Below are 25,592 nucleotides of genomic sequence, written 5' to 3' on the forward strand. Positions count from 1 at the left end.
CATTCGGGCCCTCTCGTATGAACTAAGTGTGTCGATAATTTGGTCGAGGGTGAGATATTGTCTAGAGGTCCGCAGTGCTTCCCAGCAAATGCCACTGAAACATCAGTGTCGACTATGAGCTCCTAATAACTGATTGGGGCTTGCACTCACAATCTTCTGACTCAGTTCTAACTGAATCAAGCTGACACCTGGTACAAGACTCCAGAGTGATGATATGGCAAATTCTGATAATCCAACCGAATTAAAAGAGAGTACCTACCCCTGAGAGAGCGAGACCTGAATGTTGTGACAAGGTAAAAGAGGCGCGTCAGAAAATTCAAATTCCAACACATCATCCAATTCCTCCTCTTCATCACTTGGGCCAGGTGGATCATCCAAGACATTGAATCCAGTCTCTTCTACTGATTCTGGAATCATAAAAGACAGTAAGAATGATGACTATATGGCTAGGAGATTTTTTTGTGAAAGAATTGAGCAGCATTATGGTTGCAAAAAAAAACTTGTGCACAAAAATGTATTTTGAAAAATGTAGAATTTAAGCTTCTAATATCAAGAAATTTGATAAAATGACTTTAACAGGAAACTTCTAAAACAAACATTATATAGTGCCTTTCACGTCAGAAAGACGTGTTGGAACTTGAATTTTCTTTCACGTCAGAAGGACGTGAAAAGCGCTATATAAACAGCCATTGCCAAGGACTTATTTTACCAAATTTACCAACCACAAACTTCTAAACCAGAATAATTCTAATCAAAATACTGTTGCTTTAAATAACTGTTCACATTTACCTAAACAGGAGTTCCTAGCAATTGTTTTCCCCCTCACTGATTTCTCTACCTTTCCACCACTCTCCTCTCCTGATGGTATTGGACTCCCTTTTAACTTCTCCTGGAGTGGTTATCTGATCTCTGCCCCAACTGAGATCAGATAACTTAGAACAGATCAGGAATCAAATCAATAACTTTTTGATCCATTTGACAGTGGTACGCTAGCTGGTCAAAGGGAGCAGCCGTTCTGGGGAACTTACAAGTCATCGGTTTCCTGATTTTTAAGGGTTTTTTTTTGCAATTAATGATTCACCTCCAATGTTACACTATGTTCAGATGACTTCTACGATGGATATCCGCTATTGTGAAATGCCCTGAGAGGCCGTCCGGCATGGAGGGTGCTATATAAATCCAAGTTGTTGTTGATATTGTCATTGCACCCTCCTTGGCTAAAATATACTTAACTAATATTTGATATAATGTCTTATCCCATCTTTTAGATGTCTCAAAGCGCTACACAGAATATGCTGTAAAGTGAAATGACTCTACATTTTGTTGGCGAAATAGGATGTTGACTTATGATGGATAACATGTATCCCACACGCATTTAAGAGGTGAATAATACATTAATCTGGAGGTCCCACAAACAGCCACAAGGTTTGAAGGAGCTTCTAAGGGTGGCAAAAAATTACACATCACCTTTTCATTTTGAGCAATGTTTCAGTGAGACAGGGGTAGCACCCATGATTAACCAAAGTGTAGCTTTCTAACATAAAGAAGTTAAAGTTATAGGGTTATGCCAGTTTTATTAATATTACTGAAAAGTCTAGTTTAGTTAATTCTTTACTACCAGTCTGGAATATTAACTTGATCTGCTTAATGAGTCCCAAAGGTTTTTAAAGATGGTTGTTTGAAAAAAGCTTTAACCAATTTGCTTTAAGTAAAGCATTATGCTTGAAGGCACTTTCTTGGTCCAGGAAGACACGTGAAATCTATACGACGAATGAGTCTGCTCAAAATTATGTTTTTGGAGTCCAACGGTCAATGGTCCTTGAGTTATGCATTCAAATCACAAGAGTCAAAATTGCTTGCCAAGTGTGCTTGATTTCTCGACTGGTCACTGGAAGGGAGGCTTCACACCAAAGCAACAGCTGTGCTTTGTTCAATACAGTTCAAGATCCTGGTTTTCAACTTCAAAGCCCTCCATGGCCATTGGCGGGCGGGCTTTATGCCAGCCATTCTGCCCCCACCCTCTGGAACTCCATCCCGCAGCCCCTCTGCCTCGCCCCCTCCCTTGCCTCCTTCTAGACCCGTCTCAAGACCCTCCTCTTTGACCGTGCCATCGGTCACCCTCCCCGATCCTGACCCCCAGCTCAGGTCGGAAACATTGACTGTCCAGCACCTTGGGACATCTTTCCGAAGTGAAAGGTGCTAAACAAATGTCATATTAATCTTTACATAAATGTACACCAGAAAAAAACAAAGTTTCAGTCATTCATAGTTGGGGTATTGGAGAAACAAATGAAAAAGGTTAAAATTAGAGGTATGGTGGGAGGAACTTCAAAACATTTGGAACATGATCACATAAGAGCTTTTCTAATCATGAATATTTTGTGCAACTGTGAAAACGCTTCAATCAGTAATTGCAAAATCTCCATGGTTACTATCATCTTGACGATGGCACAAAATTCTCCATTGCTACTGTCAATACTTCCATATGTTGGTTGACACTGCATGACACACTCACACACAGATGCGTCTCTAAACTGATTTCTTCCCTCATATTTATTTCATGGTGTCCTCTACTACATGAACAATGCCAGCCAAGAGACTGAGGGAGATCTAGTGAAATCCATGTGTCCCAAGCTTGACCATCTCATTGTAATTTTTAAACTGCATTTGGGGCAAAAAGGTAATTTGTCAAAATGGTAAACGAACCCCAGCAAATAATTACTGGTAGGGGTTTTCAAATAGAACAGTTTATTTTTAAAAAATAGTGGTTCTCTCTTCCTCTCCCCCAGTTTGTCTTGCTGGTAGAATCCATCTGTCTGGTGGGAAAGCAGGGGGATCCACTATCCCTGCTTTGGTTAATATATGGGTTTGAGCAACATGCAAACTTCTCCTCCCTGCTCAGTTTTCCTGACATTCCCAGGTAAGAATGAGATTAAAAACTGAGTTTCCCCAGTGCCCAGTCCAATACCCCAGCACTATCAAATCAAATACAATTCAAGGACCAATTAATCTGAGACTTTTTTTAAGAAACATTTGTCGCCTGAAATCCCTATTCTTAGCCAGCAAGTTCATCTTATCTTAAAATTTAGAATTGTAGACCATTATCAAATTCGGTTCTAATTTTGAACCCATTTTTCTTCTGTTCTTAAAACAAATCTAATCAAACTGATTTAAGAATTTTCCACAATTCAGTGGGATCTTAAAATAGGCACTTGGAGCAGGGATTCTTTGCACTCAGCTCCTGTTAACCCTGCAAGTCAAAGCTCTAATGGGTAGGAAGGTCCACATTGACGAGCAGTGGAAAACTTGTCAAATCATCCTCTTTAATAGCAAGCAATGCATTTTAGCTGGTTAAACTCCAACGTGACTTCTGGCATTCCCCAAGCTTTGGCTATTGCCATCCTGTGTCTCAGAATCAGGTAAGGAAGGTTCATCCCTTGAGAGGGAGAAATGCGTACTACATTCCAGACATGTGGAAATTTCCATGTGTAAGGGGCATACATATGTGAATCTCAGTCTGAGTTTGGATACACTTAAACAAGGTGAGGGGTTTCCACATGTGTCAGACACCCAGCGCCCAAAATGAAAGATCTTACTAAGGCTAAGACTGGGTAAAATTTCAGGCTTTGGGTGCAGATACAAGTTCATAAAAATAGACTGTATGAGAGTTTATAAGAATAAATTAGCTGATCTGAAAGCAACTGGTTTTAATTGCAACAATCCAACCTTCAGAAACTTTGTTATAACTTTGTGTGCTTTTTATAATGCTCTCTGCAGCAATTACAGTACTGTTCCCAATTCGGAAGTCTATATAAGAATATCACTCACACCACACAGAGCTGCCATAGAAATCCCAGACAGACCAGGGTCATCTTCATTTCGACCCTGTAGGTCAGCCAAATACTCTGGAGGGGGGAAAACACACAAACTGGTCAACACCACTGAAGGCAGAGCAGGCTGCTCATTGTATTTGTGTCATGAAGTATATAAAAAATGTTAACAAAACATGGCAGACAAATGTGCAGTATCCCCAGCTGTGAGGCTTGAGTTACAAAAGACTGATCTAGCAATGACTTCAGGCCAGAGCTGTAAAAAGAAATGTACCGGTGTACTGGACCAGGCATTACTAAAAAGCTTAATGAGGCCTAAACTTCCCATTAAACATAATTAGAATTTGATCTTTAACTACATAGGAAGTAATATATAATTTTTGCAGTTATTTCATGGCTACGCGTTTGTTTGCTTATCGTCAGCTCTTAGCGACAAAATTGCTAATTGCTTTAAGTGGAGCAGCAGGACAGAGTGTCAGGGAGCTGAGGCTAAGTGAGACTAGATCATCTTTCTGCCTCTGCCATGCAGAAATGTAATGCACATGAAAGCCCTAGCTGACACTCTATAGCCACTGTTTAGTGAGAATTTTCAAATTAGTTACAGGGCAATTTTCCAAACAAATATGAGTTGAGGCCTTTGTTGGACTTAAATTATTGCTCTTAACAATATTTTCCATTTCTGTAACTTCAAATTAAAGTAAAAAATATTGTGGTAATTAAGATCATTTCCAAAACCAGTGAATTCACACGGTTGTTCAGGGCCTGTTTATGGAACGCATTTTATTACTTTGGTTCATTACTAACATCAAATTGTTCTTTAACTCCTTCCATGCAACATAAATATCTGATTGATAGTTTTACACAAATCCTAAATGTTTTCTTAATGTAAGACTGTCCTGCACTATATTTATTACTATTGCCACAATATTATTTAAGTAAATCATGCATAATTGAGAGTTGAAGAAGACTATCCATTAAAACGATTTTGTTTCAGGCACCATCTATTATTTGATAGTAATATCTTTGCAGGAACTTGCAAGTCTATTTCTGAATTCATTTGTTCTGGTTTTCTGACCATATTATTGGCAGGAATGCAGGGGCAAGGAGCAGAGGTCGGCAGAACAGGTGTAGAAACAGGCTTTCCGAACAGTCTCATTCTCCACAAAAGCCTGACTACTATTATGGATGGTGCTAGAGAAATTATGATACATACTTGAGAGAGAAGGGAATAGATGGCAATGAGAGAGGAAATTGGTGGTGGGGGAGGGGGAGTTAAGGCTGATATGCAGTATAATGAGTGGAACAGATTAGTTGGGCCTGTTTCCATGTTATAACACAATACTATAACACTTTTTTTATGCATTTCCAACAGGTCAAGATAAATAAAGTGTATTTATTGAAGTCTAAATACAGGAAAGGTAGCATACTTTCATCGATATGGTCTCACTGTAGGACCCTATAGGCAGTTACCTTGGTTTCAGAGAGTTAGATTTCATTGCAAAGATGCTGACCCATGCAAACTAAATGGAGGAGGGGGGTCAGGGGGTGAAACAACTGAAATGTAAACATACTGTACCTGTGAGAAATGTTTCCATAACTTCACTATGCGTCATTTTCAGAATAGTTCGGCCAGAGTATGTGGCTAGGGTTGGATCTGCACTGTATGAAAGCAACAGCCGAACTACTTCCAGGTGATCATTTTCTACTGCATCATGGATAGGCTTCAATTAAAGCAATAATTGAAAATGAATACTTATTTTTGCTCCCTTAAAAAGCCTCATAGTACACAAGTTACACTTAATGTTGACAACAATTTTATTTATATATGCAATTATTTACAATCCAACCTTTTTTGAATCCTCGGCTTTCTTTTAAACCCTATACCTGGTCCTTGACCAAACTACTTTTCTTCACCCTGGATATCACTTTCATTCAGCCCACTTCACCCCCAATGCAGCCAGAAGTCTCATTTATGCCATTTGTTACCACTAGACTTGACACAGATTGTTGGCAGATTGTCCAAACCTCCAATACATCTAAAGCTCCACAGGCCAAAGCTTGTCTGCACTATATTTATTCCATGAACCAATTATCCCTACCCTCTCCTGGCTCCACTGACTCCTGTACCCCTGCAAAAAACAACAAGATTCCATTTATAGAGCGCCTTTCACGTCGGGAGGACGTCCCAAGGCGCTGTACAGTTGGGTCAGGACCCGAGCGGGGGGAATGGTCAGGGTGAGGGGAGGGAAGGGAGGGAGCGAGGAGGGGGTAGAGAGTCGAGAGGGGAGCTGAAGGCACGGTCAAAGAGAAAGGTCTTGAGACCGGCCTTGAAGGAGGAAAGGGAGGAGGCGGCGAAGGCACTGGGGGATAGAGTTCCAGAGCCTAGGGGCTGAGAGGCTGAAGGCCCGGCCACCGATGGTAGGGCGGTTGGGGCGGGGGATGTGGAGCAGACCGGAGCCAGAGGAACGGAGGGTACGGGCAGTAGGTAGGGGGATAGTAGGTCAGAGAGATAGGAGGGAGCAAGGCCGTGAATGGCCTTGTAGGTGAGGATGAGGATCTTGAATTCGATCCTCTGGGGGATGGGGAGCCAGTGGAGGCGAGCGAGGGTGGGAGTGATGTGGTCGCGAAGCCTGGTGCGGGACAGTACACGAGCTGCAGACCAACTTCAAGATCTGGTTCTAACCTCCAATTGTCTCCATGCCACAACCTACACGTGCAAACTCCTTTAGCCTCACTCTCCCACACACTGCATCTCAGACCTGTGGCACATCCATTGCACCCTTTGACATCCCACTACTACACCCAAGCTGTAAGGCCACACTCTCTGGAACATCCTCTCTTACACCTTGCCCTCTCCTGGTTTTCAAAACTCTTTTAAAAACCTCTCTCTCTCTCTGACCATGCTTTCAGTCATTCCCCTCCTAACCTTTCAGTGCCCATCTTGCTCAGATCCTTGTAAAGTGTTTTGAAGACTACCCTATAGGAAAGGTTCTACATAATTGCAAAACATTGATGTTGCTTGTGGTATTGAATACTGAGATATAACCTCAGTTGCCCCCAATTCATTGGAATTCAGCACCTTATCATTGAAGCTGTGTGGCTGCTACACGTCTATTTAAATGATCTTTAGCAAAAAGAATCTGGTCATGGCAACTCAGGTAACAAAAAAAATGTATACCTTGTTCCATCTTGAGCACTGCAATTCACATCAGCTCCATGTTCTAGAAGATGCCGTACGATGCTAAGCCATCCTCTTGCACAGGCTTCATGCAGAGCACAATAACCTGCATTATCTCGATGATTGACATCACAACCTTGTTTTCCAACAGTACAAGACTACTTCCTAAAAAAGTTAAAAAGAATTAGCTTGAAAGCAAAACAGGAGTCACTTTTCCTAACAAACACAACAAGGAATTAGCAATACTTATGCAACTATATAACAGTACTTACATTATTGTGTCAACTATCAAGGGTAATAATTGCTTCAAAAAAAACTGGTCAATCAATCCACAACTGTTTGTGGGACCCTGCTGTGCGCATTTGGCTGCTGCGTTTTGCCCACAAAATATACAGTCAGTTCACTTTACAGTATATTCAGTATATCAAATGCAAGGATTACTTTTACTCAATAATAAACTGTTCCTGTTCCATTGAAATGAAGTTTGAATGTAAAATGAGATGTCAAACAACTTCTTAAAACAAGAGAATACTTGGGCTTGAAAACTAATTTTATCCTAGACTACATTACTAAAATAATTAAATGTAAATGTTCCTGTAACTATAGGATACAATATGAATTATTGTCCTATTTTGGCTGCACATAAAGCAAGTACGCATCAGCATTTCTATCTTGAATTTACAAATCTTAAGCCGCTGACAAATGCTGCAGCGATTGATATAAAGCCAACTCAAGATATGCTCTTCCTGAGCCAGAAGAACCGTCTCCAATTTGCCTAATTCTTGCAGAAAACGACATGTTACAATTAGTGAATCTGCTAGCTGGCCAACCCCAAAACAAACAGAATTCACCATTTCCAGTAATACTGAATCCTGAACTTCCAGATGTATAAATGACAATTAACACAAATGATAAAGAATGTAAAAGCCGCATTGTACCTCTCACTAAGTCCTGTCAATGTATTATCTCATACAATGTTTTTTGTAGAATACAATTTTGGTATAAAAATTACCTACAGCAAAGCTTTGAAATGGAATATGTTGAAAGATAGGTTTACACTAAGTTTTTGTAAATTTACATTGTTTTTAGATTCTATTAAGAACAAAATGTTATGTTTTGGAATAGAGTGACATTATTTTCACTTCTAAGTTGTGTCAACAAGTGAAAAATTAGAATAACTGGAATCTAATGAAACAGTCACCACAATTCCAAGATGGATATTTCAGAGGGAAACACTGCAGCATCGTACAAAAAACACTAAATTATAATATAGGTCTTGCAAAATGAGTGCTTAAACCTGGAGGAGCATTAAGCACTAGTACACATTGAGCAAAAAATACCACCTGCCTACAACAAAACACTAGATAATTAAGAAAAATATTAAAATAAAGATGCTTTACAGTTAAACTGTGATGCTGAAGGTTAACCCAGCATCCACTACCAATTCTCTCTCCACACGAATTTAGTGTCAATTTCAGAACATAGGAGCTTGACTGCGATATTAATCTCAGTATTTAAGAATGCATTGGGCTTAGGTAATATGGTTGGTGATTTCAAAAACTGCTGGTCTTGGTCTAAAGGATCAGCATTAGTTCCAAACTATGTCATTAATATTCTCTGCAGTGTCTGCAATTTTCTAAATATCTTTATTACATTTCTCATTAAAAGAGACTGGGGAGCAGTATTCCTCCTCCTCAGAAGAGCTGCAATTACCTCTACAAATCGGGTTATGTAAACAAGCAGCTGAACTTCAAACACATTACTTACAAGTTACTTAATTGTGAACAATTCCTGGATATATAAAATTATTTTTTATTATTGAGAAGTTAGGTAAAGGGTCAGGATCCATATTGCAGTACACTACTAAGGTTGAAAATCCCCAAATCAGCTAAGTGATACCAAGCTTGGGCTTTTAAACACTTGTATTTTATAGGAGAGGGGAAGATTTGAAGTCCCTGCATAGAATCAATGAATAAAAGAAATTGTGATGAGTTTTGGTTTTACAAGCTTCCTTTGCTTTGCCAAATTCTGTATGTTCACATTTTTGTTATACTGGGATGAGCTTGCTAGCTGCATGCAGTCGGTTGAACTCAGTTTCTCAAAGGAATCAATGTTGCAGGAATCAATGAAACGTTGGCCAAGTTTCCTTACTCCACACGCCTCTGTTTACCTAGCAGTAAGTAGGAACGGGATGTTAGTCGATTTACAAATTGCTTTTCTGGGGGTAATAATTCCTTAAAAAGTAATAATTTGGTCACTTTTCCAGGGTTAATAATCCAATCAAATTTTAAAAATAAATAAATAATTTGGTCACTCAATCCGCAACTGTTTGTGGGACACTGCTGTGCGCACTCGGCTGCTGCATTTTGCCCACAAAATAAACAGTCAATTCACTTTACAGTATATTCAGTGAAGCGCTTTGAGACGTCTAGAAGGCATGATAAGGCAGTAAATCAAATGCAAGGATTATTATTATTACAGCAAATAGAAGCAGGGTGATGTCCATGGGAGGTTTCAAGGAACAAAACGAAAGCTCAAAAAAAAGTTGTTATAGAGAGAATATGGAGCCTAGAGGTGAGGGAAAGATCACTAATCAGACAGTAAGTCTGTCTTGCACTCTGTCTAGCAGTGTTAAAAGTGCCTCCCACGGCTGAGAATAGTATTCCAGTTTTGGATGAACTTGGCTTTATAGTTTGGTTCTTCAAAGAAAAATAAATATTTTGATGAAAGATGAAACCAAGCTTCTTGCGAGGCTGCTTTAGCAATAAGGGATGTGAGATTTTCACTTGAAACCAGAGGAGACAGGGAGGCTAACAATGGATGAGGTGTGCAGCCACTGAAGGCAAAGGGTAGTAGTAATTGGTCAGGTGTACAAGATACATGAAAAAACTGTCTGAGAAACTGCCATTGCCTCCAAAGTTCATAGGTGAGATCAAAACATAATAATTGAGCCAATGCAATAAGAGATGGTTTGTTCACTCAGGGTTGTGGCTTGAAGGAAGTTTGCGAATGTAGAGTTGATTCATCGGCAAAATAGTGGATAGGATTGTATGATGAGTGGAGGAGGTCATTGATGTGGAGAGTAAACAAAATGGGATGGAGAATAGAGCACTGGAGAAAAAGATCGCCTAATTACTGTGGATCCCACCTATTGTGCTGCTACTGAATCATTTTTTATACGTAGAATCCTTACATTACCATTTCACTGTATGAAAAACCTTCAATACAAGTGCTCATTTGAGGGGCCTGAAATACAATTAGCCCATATCAAAAACAAGAGTGATATAAAAGGCAGCATTACATAGGAGTTAATAAGGTGGAGTGGGGAAGAGACAAAGTAAATGTCACTTTGTCGAAATTTTCATGAATGTTGGTTCACAGTCATTATTCTACTCATTGGTTTTGGTCAAATAAATATTAAGAATCCCTTGGAGCAAATGGGCAAACACATTGTCCTTTTAACTCTGAGACCGCGTTTGGATCCAGTCCAAACTGATGGATAGAAACATTTCTTCCTCCGCTGTTTGTAGAGGTCTAATGTGAAACAAACGCAGTCACAATTTTTAATTTCTTCAATTTTAACTAGCACTAAAAGAAAACACAAGACATTTCAGTATTTTCTTCAATGTATATGATAAAATTTCTATACATATATTATGTAATTCTGTGCTACAGGATTATGAAATCAGTGTGATGCTGTTGTATCAGGGTGTTTGTTACTGAGTGACAGGATGTAGGTTGTAGGTTGCTGCCACAGTTCCCAACACACTGAGACCCTGATGGCAGAAAGGCCATTTTCCAAAAGAAAAATAATTAAAATATCAGAGAACAATTCACCCCTAGCCCTGAAGCTTCACTGGCTCAACCCTTGGGTGCAGGCCACTTAGTTGTCCTTTCACCCGCTCATGGCATGGGGTGGAAACAAAAGATAGGGAGCGATTGGAAAAAAAAGGTCTATGGTTAAAATTCTATGGTCCAAAATAGCTACAAGAAAATGCATCTCCATTATTTACATAGCAGTTTGCCTTGAGCTTAGACACATTTAAGATCAAACATCAAACTTTGAGAGATCATGTCTGAAACTACATTTAATTCGATTTTTGTGATGCAATTGAGGCATCAGATAAATATCCTCCTAAACCCGCAGATATTGATGAATGTTTTTGGTTTGCATTCGGAGGAAAGTTTCAAAATACCAGCGTATTCTGCAACACATTTTGTAACCCTACTATATGATGCAAATCATTATAATCTTTACAAACAATCTAGAGCCATGTTCAGCAGTGTAAAAAAAAAGTTATCAAAATGTTTAAAACATGCCTGGAATTTGCTTACCTCTCTATGTGTACACACAGAATGTGCACTACAAGAATGCAGTCATGGAGTAAAGATTCTAATGCTGAATTTGTAATAATGGCACCTGACATTATGCACAGAATTGATTACTAAAAGCCTTAGAATGTGGCAGAAGTAATTTATTTCAGCTTTTGAGAACATTATCTTAATACTCAACTGTGCTAAGGAATGCTCATCTGACACTGACTGATAAACATTACGGAGCAGATTGGCCAGATTAACATTGTAAGCAGTTGCATCAACAAAACCTGAACATTGTGACCGAAATACAACACTATGCACCAAGCAACTGTGGCAGCAATAGAACTAACCTAGGAATTTTACACACACTATCTATGTTCCCCAAAAAAGGATGATTGAACAAGAATAACAGATTTCTGTGTGTACCAGGGGGCTCATGGTACACAGATCAATTGAATGTTGAATGTTACACAGATTGATTGAATTCCCTTCCTATTCTCAATTCCCTGACAGTACAAGCGGACATCATTACTGTTTAATTAAAAACGTACCAAAGACCTCATCAGAATCAGGCCCCTGACATGAAGACTTAGGATATGTCATATATCTTAGGATATGGGACAAAGTTGCTATTATCTCTGTGCGCCAAATGTGAACACACAGTCCATTAGATATTATAAAAATATACCCTTGGATTTGATATAGCACCTTTGATATGGAAGAGCAGTATTTGGTAGACAATTGCAGCAACCAATTTGCGCACAGCAATGTCCTACAATCAGCCATCCGGTGAATGAACAACTGACATTTTTTATCTGGGGGATTGCTGGCCAGGGCACTGCCTTCTTTTCACGAATAATGGGATAACAACTTCATAATAAAATAACTACTAGATAAGCTTATTAGTGTTTCAAGGCAAATACGTTTCTTAACTATTGACATCAAAGGATTTAAGTTGGAGCTATTGCACTACCAATAGATAATAACATCTAGCAAGTACCGTTTACTTAAGAGTTATAACCACATTGGTTTGTACTACAACAAACACTGTACTTAAAATGTGGGATCTACTACATTTATTGTGGTTAATAAAATACTACAGTACTGCACTAAGAAATTAAACTGATTCTTCTGAAAGAAATTTCATTTGTGATACTGGAAAAAGTACACTGAGAAATATTACTTTAACCAAATGAAAAGGTAAATTTACAAATCCAGAACTTACCTCATAGCCTAGACGAGCTGCTCTTTGCAGTAAAGTTTCCCCAGCATTTTTATTGACAATAAGTCGCCGTGCTTCTGGTGGCATGGGGCGAGATGAGGAGAGTTCCTGTGGAGAGTTGTCTGCTTGGATGGGTAAGGGCCGAGGGCACTGCAATAAGAAAGGACTCTGCAGCAAACGGTCAGAGCACTTCTGCTCACATAATTTCTTTGGTGTCAAATCGAAGTCTATGGCTATTGCTGGTCGTTTTCTAGAACTTCTTATCACACAGGACTGCTGTAAACACACAATGTTACAAAAAAAACAATTAATAGTGTGTTTTTCCTACTGAGTTAGTTTGGCAAAATTACAGTCAAACTTATATAATAATAATAACAATAATAATCCTTGCATTTGATATAGCGCCATATCACATCTTTGGGACATCTCAAAGCGCTTCACGGAATATATTGTAAAGACGATTCACTGCATTTTGTGGGAAATTTATATTTGATCTAAATTATTTTTATGGTGGAAAACATAATGATGATTGATATTAGCTGATATTAGTTGATATTAGTTAATATGCAAATATGAGTGAGAGTCACATATTATTTTAGATATGCAAGACCAAAAGCGAATCACTAATTGCAATATTCATGAAAAGAAGTAGAACCAACTTGAGCATGGAAAATTTTGAGAGCTTGGGTAATCAATAATTCAACGTTTCTTTACACAATTCGGTATTGGTGCAGAAATTGTCCCTGCTCCCCTAGAGATTTGCTAACAAATGTAGATAGATATCATTCTAATCATGATATCACACTAAACCATGTTGTTGCTGCTTTAGTTTTGAAAATAGCTGTGTCTTGTAAGGAAATGCTATGAATTAGATTTACCTGAAAACTAACACTTGGTTGTTGATAAGTGATTGTCTCCTAATCATATAGTTGCAGGTTGGAGTCCAGAGACTGTGCCATAACATATTGCCTGCCCATGACTGAATAAATTTATTCAGTTCCCCGCTGGGCTTGTTGAGTGAAGGACCTTTGCAGAATTGGGGGTGCTGCACTCCTATGTAAGGAAGAACTGACCCGACTCATTTACCAACCAATACATTGTGCCTCAGGTTTATTGTCTTTTGAGTAGCAATGATGATTGACATGAAGAAATTTATAACCTGGACCACCTCTCCCTCCAGGCTTTAGGAGACCATGTGATTAAAGAATAAAAGGAGCGAAGCAATACAGATATATATATATATATTTTAAAATGTCCTACTGTCTTCTCAAATTGCAAAACAGGGCCTATTTGAACAGTACATTTGGAATAATTACTGGATATTTAATAAATATTGATCTGTGAAAGTGTAAAGTAAAAATTAAGGTTCATAATGTCATTGGGAAAATTTGAAAACTGTAACTTCCCGATGGATTATCAAGGTAACAGAGCTCAAAAAGCATGAGCTATCATGTGATGCGTTTCTCCCGCAAAATATACAGTCAATTCACTTTACAGTATATTTTGTGAAGTGCTTTGAGACATCTCGAAGACATGATAAGGTGCTATATCTGTATTATTATAATAACAAATGCAGATTAAAATATTTTATAACATATCAAGTTAAATATTAGGCTCTAAGATTTTTTTGGGAGCAAGCATATCACCCCGCATCCTCGCTCACTCAATGGCATTAAGTTAACCAATTAATACTGTCCAGCACTTTAACTGAATCTGAGCAACCATCAGTATAACTCCAAGAAGCTCACACTTAATTATGGTAGTCCTAATCTAATTTGAAGGGTATCTCCATAAATCTGAAGCAGAGGCACAATACAATACAATACAATTCATATAGTATTGTAGGCCAGCAAAAGCAATACTTGTTGCCCATTTTGTTGATTAGAAAGAAATCCTGTTTAAAATGTGAATTTTGTATTAGAAATGGACACAAACGCCATTGGGTTCTATGGTGCTCTGACTACTTTAATGTAACACCACCATGAAGTCGTGGAGAAAGAGGAGAGGGAACACTGCTCCTCTATTCTTAATCCAACACTTTAAAAATTATAAAATAACTTCACAGCTGCAGTTTAGTCCCTCTTGGGACAGGAACTCCAGACTGTAGTACATCTTGGAGAAAAAAAGAGGAGCAGAGTTGACTGTTGAGGTCTGTTAAGACTTGTTGTCTCCTCCTCAATAATATATTGTTTACTAAGCCAAATCGTAATGGTGCACTGTAATCACATCTTTAACAAGTTCTTATCCACATTCAAAAAAACAACTGCAGATATATGCACTGGATTTTGAATCAAGAAAACAAGGAACAGGAAATATTTGGTAAAGTATGCAATTAGCATCAATCATTTCAACATCCATTAGCTTTACCCAAGTTTTGAATTAAGTTATCAAAAAATTAACTCAAAAAATAGGTTTTAAAAAAATTGGTGACTGACAACAACAATTTACACACATGTAGTGCCTTCACAACAGAAGTTTTGAGCTGGGGAGGGGAGAGCGGGGAAGGGAAGCTGGCTGAAAGAGTAAAGAGATAATAACAACACCAAATTGCATTTACACAGCGCCTTTTATGTCGGGAGGAAGTCCTAATCTGCAGGAAAATCTCAATATGAAAAATGAAAAAAAATCTGAGCTTGCATCCCCTTCAGGCTTCTTGAATCCTCTTGGGATTCAAGATGATGACTGAAGGTGTGGTCAAAGAAGGTCTTGAGGTGGACCTCGAAGGAGGCAAGGGGGCGAGGCAAAGGGACTCTGGGATGGAGTTTGAGAGAGTGGGGACAGAAAGGCTAAAAACCCAACAACAGGGAGTGAGATTAAAGCAGACCAGTGCCTGTAGAGTGGATGGGAAAGAGTGGGTGATAAGGTTTTAGAAAGTCAAGGAGATAGGGTAGGGCAAGACCATGATGTGTTTAAAAGTGAGGACAAGGATCTTAAACTCGATCCTTTGGGGTTGGGGAGCTAGTGAAGTCAGGCAAGGATGGGGTGACAGGCTCATAGTTTGGTGTGGGAGAGGACACAAGCTACTGAGTTTCGAATAGTCTGCAGCTTGTGGAGGGAATAGTTGGGAACACCAGCAAGCAGAGTTGGCATCATCAAGCCTAGAGGTGATAAAAGCATTGATAAGGATCTGGGCAGCCGAGGAGAAAGGTAGTGGCGAATGCAGGGAATGCTGAACTGGTAATTGCATGGATGGGGGCGGTGGGGGGGGAATTTAAAGGACAGTTGAGTGTCAATCAAGACACCAAGGTTCCATATTGGCTTGGTGAGGTGGAGAGCGCAACCATGAACAGTGATGCTGTCAGTGCCTCAGGTGAGAAGGCGCCGACAGGAATCAAGCAGGAGAGCTTCAGTCTTTTCAACATTCTACTGGAGAAAGTTAGCTTTCATCCACAAATTGATATCCAAAAGGCAATCGGTCAGGACAGAGAGTGGAGAGATACAGTTACATATTACCTGCATACATGTGGAAGTTAACCCAATGCCTGGGGATAACATCACCAAGCGGGAGCATGTAACTGTTGAAGAAGAGAGGCCTAAGTATAGAGCCCCGAGGAACGCTGCAATTGGTAGTGTATAAGTTATCTAGGAGGAGTTTTGAATTGGAAAAAGGGGGGGGGGACTAGGTGGAGGGACATCAAAGGGTGGGTTCAAAGGAGCTGAAGGCTCACCCGCTGATGGTGAAGTAGTGCAAGCAGTAGGATGGGGTTAGCAGAGGAGAGACTCAAGTTGGGGATATGGTTCCATAGCTAACAGTAACTTTGCTACATGGCCATTCACCATGTAATACTCAGCAGTCCGTAGGAGCTAATATGTGGCAAAGTCTAGTGGGAATCTTCAATAAGGAAACAAGAAGTAAATCGTATTGACTAGCAGAAATATGCTTCAACTCAATCTATTTATAGAACAGAGCTCCCATGAGTTAGCTTGAAATATTTCCAGTTGCCAGAAGAGTCCCCACTCAGTTTCCTTATTAAAGAATCCTGATAGAAATCATTGTATACTAGAATCAAATGTAACCGAGGAAAACTGTCCAACATGGTCTCTCATCCAACATCTAAAGCAAACAGTAGTTTTTTTTCTAAAATGCGTTTGCATTTACATTCAAAAACAATGTTACTACAAATGTTGCAGTTCTAAGGACAGTTGAATGTCAAACAAGACACTAAGGGAAGAAGATTTTATCAGTCAAACATCTACTTCCCAAATGTTTACTTGACACTTTGCCCTATGAAAATACTTGATGGTGATGAAGAGCATGGTTTGTGAGAGATAACTTTGCTTGCTTTATGGACCTGACCATAAAGGAAAACCATTACTTAAGAGGTTCTGTTGTATCTGTTCTGCACAATTCTCGAACCTCTTCTGGCCTCTCCTAGGCTCGGTGTTGAACCCCACCACTGTACAGCATTCTGAGATGCTAAGCTGCATGAAGGGCACTATATAAACACAAGGTGTTGTTTTGGGAATTTTGGAACATGCACTAATTTACCTTGAATTGTAATTAAAGGATATTGGTGCCTTCATGAGTGTCATCTACACTACAGCTAAAGGAGACTGTGATTAAACCTATTTCAATAAACTTGGCAGTCAGAGGCTAAAAGATTGCAGCCATTCTAATCCTAAAGTAATGTAATGAAATTCCACATTTCTGGAATGTCAGTAAATGGTTTCAGTTATAGACACCCAATATTAAATGGATTTGTAACTCTGCCAACAAGCTACTACTGAAAAATGTAGTAAGAGTTGGAACTTGATATGAACTTAAGTCCAGGATCTTATTTGTGTAAAAGTTAAATATGCATCAAAAATTATTGGTTGGCATCAAGAAAAAACATGAAATAGGCCGCAACCTTTGCCTTTAAAAAACTTTACAAAACACTCAATTACAACGGTTTAGCATCTGACTGCTTCTTGGATTGACAATCCCACAGTTTCAAAATAGATAATAATTATATGTATATAGATTTATAAAATGATTTATAGATGTATTTCAAAACAAACTAATGAGTGTCATACATCTTTAGATTGCTTAGAAATGTAACCACTGAACTCAGTTATCAAAGCAATAGATTAATGAGATGCCAAAGAAAACATAAAGCTAGTTGGCTGTTGAAAAACAGTATATTTCAAAGTGCAGTGCAAGCCCATTACAGTTTAAAGAACAATGTATGTGGTGAAGAGTGGAAAGAGTGGAGATTTGGATAGGTAGTTCCATGGGAGGAGCAAACAGTGGTACGTATAATGGATTGAATGTCTTCCTACTATGTCAGATTGCCATAATTCTAAATATTTTATAGAATCTGGAGTCCTGGACTATTTTTTGGTAGTTGAATCAATTCTGTTAAACCAAATGGAAATTCAACATAAACTTCTTGCTTTCTATCTCGAAGATGTAGCTGTGGTAAACTCAAACTGAGCTAAAAGGAATCAACATTTTTTATGCACATATTTAATTTAAATTATCTTGTAAAGTGGATTTGATCCATACTTAACACCCTTTGCTTCAACGGATCTATTGATGTCTGAGGCTGGCCTGTATTAGTTTAGGTTAGATTTTCTTCTATTTAACAGCTTGAGCCGAAATGTATTGAATTCTACTTTTATGTTTCAATACTGCTAATTTCATAAATATAAGGGGTCTTAAAGTCAGGATAAACTTGAATCTGATCTGTACAGTCTCAAACTACTTTCAGCTGTTCATTGAAATTCCCCACTGACTGCAAATTGGTAAAATCAGTAGCGGCTATAGGTGAGATTAAGCACATTAGTGGCTTTGTGATATTTTCCGTCAACCAGTTTGCAGTGAATTCTTTTAACAGTTAACCCTAGATGCCATCTGCACAGCAAAACAACGTTTGAATTAAGGAAGGGTTTTTTTGTTGCAGAAAATGTGAAAAAGAAGTTAATGCATCAAATAATGCAGTCTTTGTATCACCCTCCTCTAAAAAAGAGACTAAAAGATGATTTTGAAAATCATTCAAAGAAAACATTCATATGTGATGTGAATCAACAGACATGCACAATGCAAATTTTCAATGCGTGTAGTTGAGGACTAGATCCACATTCTTCTGATAGTTTAAGATCGATTTCCTTCAGATGAAAATAATAGTGATTTTAATTCGACAAAAAGGCACAACTATTTACTTTTGGAAGTAACAATCGTGGCAGTGGTGCTGTTGCTGTTATGCTACCATGGTAGTGCCGTGGTGAGGTTAAAACAACACCGACATTTAAATTCATTGCCACTTATGGCATGGAACTTTTGACAATGTTTTTTATTCCTCCTCCAGCCACTAACTAAAAAACAGCAGTGGAAAGGGTTAAAAAAGGTAGGAAGTAGTCACCAGACATTCAGATATTAATGTATAATAATAATTTGGTCACTCAATCTATGACTGTTTGTGGAACATGGCTGTGCGCAATTGGCTGCCGTATTTCACCCACAAAATATACAGTCAATTTACTATACAGTATATTCTGTGAAGCGCTTTGAGATGTCTAGAGACGTGATAAGGCACTATATCAAATGCAAGGATTATTATATATTATAAACAAATGTAGCAGAAATTTTGCTCATAGCACAATCCCACAAATAGCCATGAACATCTAATTGATATTAACTAGGACACCAAGATAAACTTTTTTTTTGCAAATAGTGTCATGGAATTTATAATGCCTACCTGAGTACAGGCAGACAGAACCTCAGTTTAGGTCTGATCCAAAGGTCAGAAACTCCCAACAATGCAGCACTTCCCCAGCACTGTACTGGCATCATCCCAGAGTATGAGCGTAAGTCCCTATAGCTTCAGTTTACAACTTTTCCCAGAGGTGAGAACATTACCAGCTGAGTCAAGCTGACACCAACATCAGATTACCATTTTGTTTCAAGGTTTTCATCCCTCACTGAAAGGAACAACTCTCCAGACACCAGGATGAATTATTCCTCCCCAACTACCTCCAGGTAAATTGTTCACCAGGATCTTGTAGCATGTAGCCTTGGGTGGGCTAGGATGTCAGCTCGCCCCTACAGACTGCTAATGCTTCGTACGGCTAGTATCAGACCTTCCCCGAAGATTAAATAAAAGGCTGCTGTCATTAAATTAAAGGCAGCACTCATGACTGAACACACACACACATCTGCACAAACATAAAGATTTTGGCGTGTCTGTCAGTGCTTCAGATTTCTGTCAGTGCAGTGTACAGGGGAAGGGGAAGGATTGTAGTTCCAGCAGCTTGGGGTATTTCCAGAGCCAGTACTGTCTGAATTAGTATCCTGTAACATAAACACACCAAAATATGGTGTTCCAATGTCAGTAACAGCCTTTTGGCAGCCCAAGCTGCCATTCATCATGTTCAACCTGTACACTGAGTGTTTCTTTGTAACCTTCCTGGTACATGAAATTGATTCAAATTTGTGCCCATTGATGTCTGCGTACAGCAGATCCTACGTGCAACTACAAACAACCAACTGAAGTTCATACCTTATCCTCTGAGCTCTCAACGTCAGTCGTATCATCTCCTGTCAGTGAAGATCTTCTTTTATCCTGACGGGTTAAGTGTTTGGTTTTACACTGTCGTTTTCCTGAAGGTTTCTCTCGTTCGGCATTCGGGTACTTTGGTGAAATTGGTGAGCCTAGAAAATCCTCTTCTTCTGCGGAAAACAGAATACCCAACTTGCGTCTTTCCTTGATCTTTTGTCGTTTGGCTGATAGTCGCGACACAGGTGTGCTGGTTGAATTTGAATGGACTTGCCAGTTACTGCCCGGTGTGCCAGATGAAACTATCCGTTTCTGTGGTGATACTGGAGGTGTAGCAAAACCTATAAAAAATGGTTTACATCCTTTTAGTCCCTTCAGATTTTAGGCAGGATTTGTGGTCTTCCACCAAGTTAACTAATTGGGCAGCTACGGTTAACAATAATTACTAATTACGTTTTTTTTTAAATAGTCAGTTCAATGACCATAGGATCAATGTTTTATGCCTGCAGGAAAATGCGCACTTAAGAGTTATTTTCCCTCTCCATTACTGGAGGGTTTTCCTTCGAGTTTTTTTTGTTCTCTGCACAACTCGCTCCAGGCAGACTGCACATGGGCCAGGCTGCACGTTTCTCCCTGACTGTTGCCTTGGCCATTCAATAATAAGCCATTAGGAGAAATGCATTTGTAGCTAAATGAAAGAAAGTCAACTATCCGGCAAACATGCTCCACCTGCCAGTACTAATGTAAATCATCACAACTGTGGTTGGTTTGTGCTGATGGACATTCAGCTGTGGTTAAATGAAAGATTTCCGTTGGACACAACCTCAGGAGAGCCGTACATAATCTGTGGAAAATAAAATATTCCTTTGAACTTTGCCATCCAGATTGAGTTAAAAAAATGGATTTGCTCACTTTTGAGCTGAAAAAGATGGTCATTAATGACACAGTATTCTACATAGTCTTCTTGGGCCATTGAAAGGAGAGTCTCAATTATACAAAAAAAATTTAATTGGAAGAAGCAGCCAACAATTTCACAACTTAAAAATTCCTGGGGAAGCAAGCCATGAAAAAAACAGTATAAAACACTTTTTAAGACTTAAAGTATAAAACAATTGAAAAAATATTGTGCCCTTTCTCATATCAGGTTGGTATTTTCAATTTGGTCTAGACAAGTCATGGTGGTTTCTCTCTGTCTCTCTCTTCGCTATCTCTCTCAGAAGGATTGCAAGGAAAACGTGCACTCTTGGCCTTTGAGTATGTGTAGGAGGAGGGGGGAAACTGAATAAACAATTATTTTAATTTATGTAAACAGGTCTTTTTTATTAAGGTACAAATCATGATGATATCAATTTTAAGGTGTCCTCAACAATAATCAGCTTGCATGTTCAGGAACATTAGAATATACAGAACTGGGAAACACCATTCAGGTGCATCTGTCTGGTCCCAAAGTAAAAATAAATGCGTCTTTATCTTTCATATCCTTCAATCGATTTCTTCGTCAAATTGCTATCTAATTCCCTCTTGAATTATCTGACACAATCTGTCTCATCACGTTCCTTGGAAGTCTATTCCACATATCCCCCACTCTCTATGTAAAGCAATTAAATCTAAACTGTTGTTTAATCTTCCATCTTCCAAGCATAGTCTGTGCCTCTTGTTTTAAAATACAATCTAATACTTCCAAGCCAAACACCATAAATAATAAAAAATAACACTTGCATTTGATATAGCTTCTTATCACGTCCAAACAGCACTTAATACTTTTGAAATATACTGTGTACTGGCTGCTGTTATGTACTTAATACAGCAACTAAGCAATAGCAATCCTGCCAACAGCAGTGAATGACTAATTAATCTGATTTTGAGTGAATCTGAGTGGGCAAGAAATATTAGCCAGGACACCAGAGTAACTCCCTGCTCTTCTTCAAATGAATATTTACCTGAATCAGCAGTACAGCATTCCTTCAGAATTGCACTGGAGCACCAACTTAGATTGTGAGCTCAAACCCACACTTCTGACCCAAAGATGAGAATGTGGCCAAGTTAGTCAAACTGTTGCATGCCTTTTAATCCACAATGTGCCCATTTATTACATTTTATAATCCAGCCAAATTAAAGTTTGGTTTTATAGGTTTCCTAATTAACTACCCTGCTTTCTGCAGTTTTTTTTTTGTCAATTTAAGGTATAATTTTCAGAGTTTTATAAGCAATTAATCACTGATTTTGGAATATTCAGGCAACAAGCAGACATTCCATAGAGATCACAGGTCTGCAATGTCAACGCTGCCTGTTATATTCACTCGCCTTGTTAGCTAACCTCATTTTTGTGTGCCTTGTGCTAATTGGAGTTCCAGACCAAAACATTTTCTTCCATCTCACAGAAAGAAAAACTGTCATCTTCTAATCTCCCCCATTTGAAGAGCACCTCCTTGTCAGTTCACCCCCGGGAAGTTACCTAAGGGATAAACAATCTCACCCTCTAAACTGTAGCAGGGTATATGGCAGGGAAGGACCTATTAGAAGAAATAAAACAATTCCTGCTTCTGGATTACTTTGTACTTCGTGATACCCTGAAAGCAAACAATGGATGCTGCTAAATTCTGCATTTTGTCCAGGAATTTATGTGAACTGTTTAGTTGAATGAACAAAAAGAGAGGTAACTCCCATCTCAAATTTACCTTTTTCAATGTCACTTCCATTAAAGGAGTCATCGGACCCACTTCTGCTGGCTTTGACCTCTGTTCCTTTCCTGCCTTTGCCCTCGGTTTCCTTTGCATTGAGCTCAGACTCCTTAAGTCCAGCTACCTCCTTCCTACTGTGACGAGCTGGCTTGGAAGAGGCTGATCGGTCAGGGGATACCTGCTGCTCCCAGAGTTCCCTAAGGTGGTGCAGGTGCCTCTGTTTGCGTGGGTGCAGCCCTGTCAGCTCAATGCACACCTTTAGGTTTGTTACTTCACTCGAATGTGAATCTTCTGAATTGTCTGTGGATTCATCGTTCATCTCCTTTTCAGTCCATTCATCTAATGTGAAAATAGTTCAGATCAATAAACTATACCCTTAAGCAAGCAAAACTATAAATAACAATAGGTAGCACTAATATTATGACCAACAGAAGACCATTACAGCTTCAAAACCAATGTTATGTCAATGGTACAAATTGTTGTTATTTTCTGTACAATCCAAGATAATAACAATGGGGGAATGGGAACCTCCGGTGACAAACTGGAATGGTTCATTTATGTCAATGAAAGATAGTGCGTTAACCATTTCTTTGCTGCAATATTACTTTTCTACCATGAGAAGTCTGTATGGTATCCAAATCTGAAAACATATGTAATCCATTATTTTGACTTTAGGGTAAGGTACTTATTATTTATGCTCATAAAAGGTAAATACTTAATAGATTAAATACAGCTAAATGAAGATTTATATTCAGAATGTCCCTCGCACTTGTGTTGAGATGAATGTTTTTATTTTAACTTTTAGCATTTTGTTTCTTGTACATTACAGATTCAGAATTTAAACAATGAATCATAGATTTGGGTATAAAAAGCTGGTTAGTTCCTGTGATGATGAAATACACTGATGAACACTTATGTGAAGTTATCTGTATTCAGGTCTTTAAAATGTTTACAAGTGTGAAATCTTTGTTGTATCTTTACACGCTTAGTGGTTTGAAACTTAAAATATTATGGTAAATTACAGTATTAGCCTTATTTTTTATGAAGATTATTGAAAGAGCTCCCCATGATGACTCAGTTAATAAATCCATTGTTTAATATGGTAACAATCAGGGATCACCTACTTTCTAGGTTCACACCCAAAAAATTGGAAGGCAGTGGTGGTGGGATGGGGAAGGGAGTCAGTGCCAATGAACAGTAAAACAGGAGTCAGCACATTAAGGAAATGGGGGGAGGGGCAATAATAACAGGAAGTCTATGTATCAAATAGATGGGGTTCAAAAAAAGTTGTGAATTGCCTAGAGTACTTTGATATATTTTCAAGCTCTATACTGTTGGATTGGGGACGACCAGAAAATGAGATTCTCTCTATAATCAATTCTACTATGTATGTCGTGGATAAGTGCAAACTTTGCCTTTGTTGCAATTCCTTCCCAGAGGTGGTTTGTTCTGCTAAAGCAAGGTATTCAACCCAAAAGCTAATATGGCTGAATTTGAATGTTGGTTGAGGCAATTGGCTGCCACTTTTCGCCCACAAAATATACAGTCAATTCACTTTACAGTGTATTCCCTGAAGCGCGTTGAGGTGTCTTGAAGACATGATAAGATGCTATATCAAGTGCAAGAATTAGTATTATTATTAACACCCACCAACAGATTTGTAAATGTTTATACATGTCAATAAAATGAAAAATAATGGTCGTGTTATTGTTCTCACCTGGGAGAGAATGTTGTCTTTTTCTTTTCATCTTGAAAATTTCTGTTTCCTTAGGACGATTAATGCATGTCTCATTGTTTTCCTTCATCTCTGATTGTACTTCAGGAATGTTTATTTTCTCCTGGTCATCCTCAAACTTCTCCTTGCAGTGCTGGTTATGGTTGTCAAAACAAAACTCAGGACTGTAGCTAACATCCTCTTGGTGATGAGTTTCTGGAGCCACTTCTAAGTCCTCATTAGATACCGATTCTTTCTGGGACGTAGAGCTCTCAATACGAACGTCATCGGTCCAACATTCTCCGTTTTCATACTTTTCTATCAGATCTTGTGTACTGAATTCCAAGTCACCTGGAGAGAGTTCACAAAATGTTCTTCTATATTCTAATGTTCAGTGACAATTCTATCATAGAAAATTTAAACTTTAAACATCCCAGAAGCAAAGTAATCTGATTTGCTATTGGCATGTCACAGATTTTTTTCTTTTTACACACTGTACAAAGGGTCATTATTCTTTCATTCTCGTTTACAGAATGAAAATTAGTTATTCGACCCACCTGATGCAGATCAATGCATCCATGTTACTACTTTGAACTTGAATAAAAATGGGAAATGTATCTTAAATCAACAGCAATAAAGATTCAGTAAAAGAAATTTTGAAACTAATTTCTACCCAACTCCAGAAAACGTCTACTTTCTCAGATTAATCATCTCAATCTATTTTAACCAATGACTAAATCTTTTAAAAACATACAAGTAAATAAAACTTAAGCCATCAATCTGCATGTATCCTCTGTTGTTGCCACATTTTTTCTACTCCTCATGAAAGTATTTTCAACTCCCTGGGTATGGTTTCACGGGCACCAATTATCCTCCTACACCTCACCCATTATTTATGTGTGAACTTTCACAGTAAGAAGTGGCAAGCTATTGGACTACTGGGAGCATCACAGCTCAGTCAGATTCTGCCTTCGCCCAAAGTCCATACATACTTCCAGGAAGGTGTCTCTGTATAGCAATCAAGAGCAGGAATCCTGGTCGATATTTCTTGTTGCTAACTCCAAGGCTGGTAAATAACACCAATGAGGAGGTTTTACAATAATAAACCTGGCATTTGATATATTTTGTGGGCGAAACGCAGCAGGCAATTGCACACAGCAGTCATGGATTGA

At 38.6% G+C, this 25,592-nt stretch overlaps 1 protein-coding gene across 1 annotated transcript in view; it reads right to left on the bottom strand.

Annotated features, from left to right (window-relative positions):
* LOC103183793 (BCL-6 corepressor) overlaps nucleotides 1-25,592 on the bottom strand; it is a 131,486-nt gene that overhangs the window by 22,756 nt on the left and 83,138 nt on the right. Inside the window, exons 8-11 of the mRNA XM_007901480.2 lie at nucleotides 24,424-24,771; nucleotides 22,704-23,045; nucleotides 20,029-20,366; nucleotides 12,551-12,823 (exon numbers count right to left, since the gene is read on the bottom strand). Of these exons, the coding sequence (XP_007899671.1) occupies nucleotides 12,551-12,823; nucleotides 20,029-20,366; nucleotides 22,704-23,045; nucleotides 24,424-24,771 (1,301 nt within the window). The remainder of the gene's footprint in view (nucleotides 1-12,550; nucleotides 12,824-20,028; nucleotides 20,367-22,703; nucleotides 23,046-24,423; nucleotides 24,772-25,592) is intronic.

This window comes from Callorhinchus milii, unplaced genomic scaffold (assembly GCF_018977255.1).
Source record: "Callorhinchus milii isolate IMCB2004 unplaced genomic scaffold, IMCB_Cmil_1.0 Scaffold4, whole genome shotgun sequence".
In the NCBI taxonomy this organism is placed as follows: domain Eukaryota; kingdom Metazoa; phylum Chordata; class Chondrichthyes; order Chimaeriformes; family Callorhinchidae; genus Callorhinchus; species Callorhinchus milii.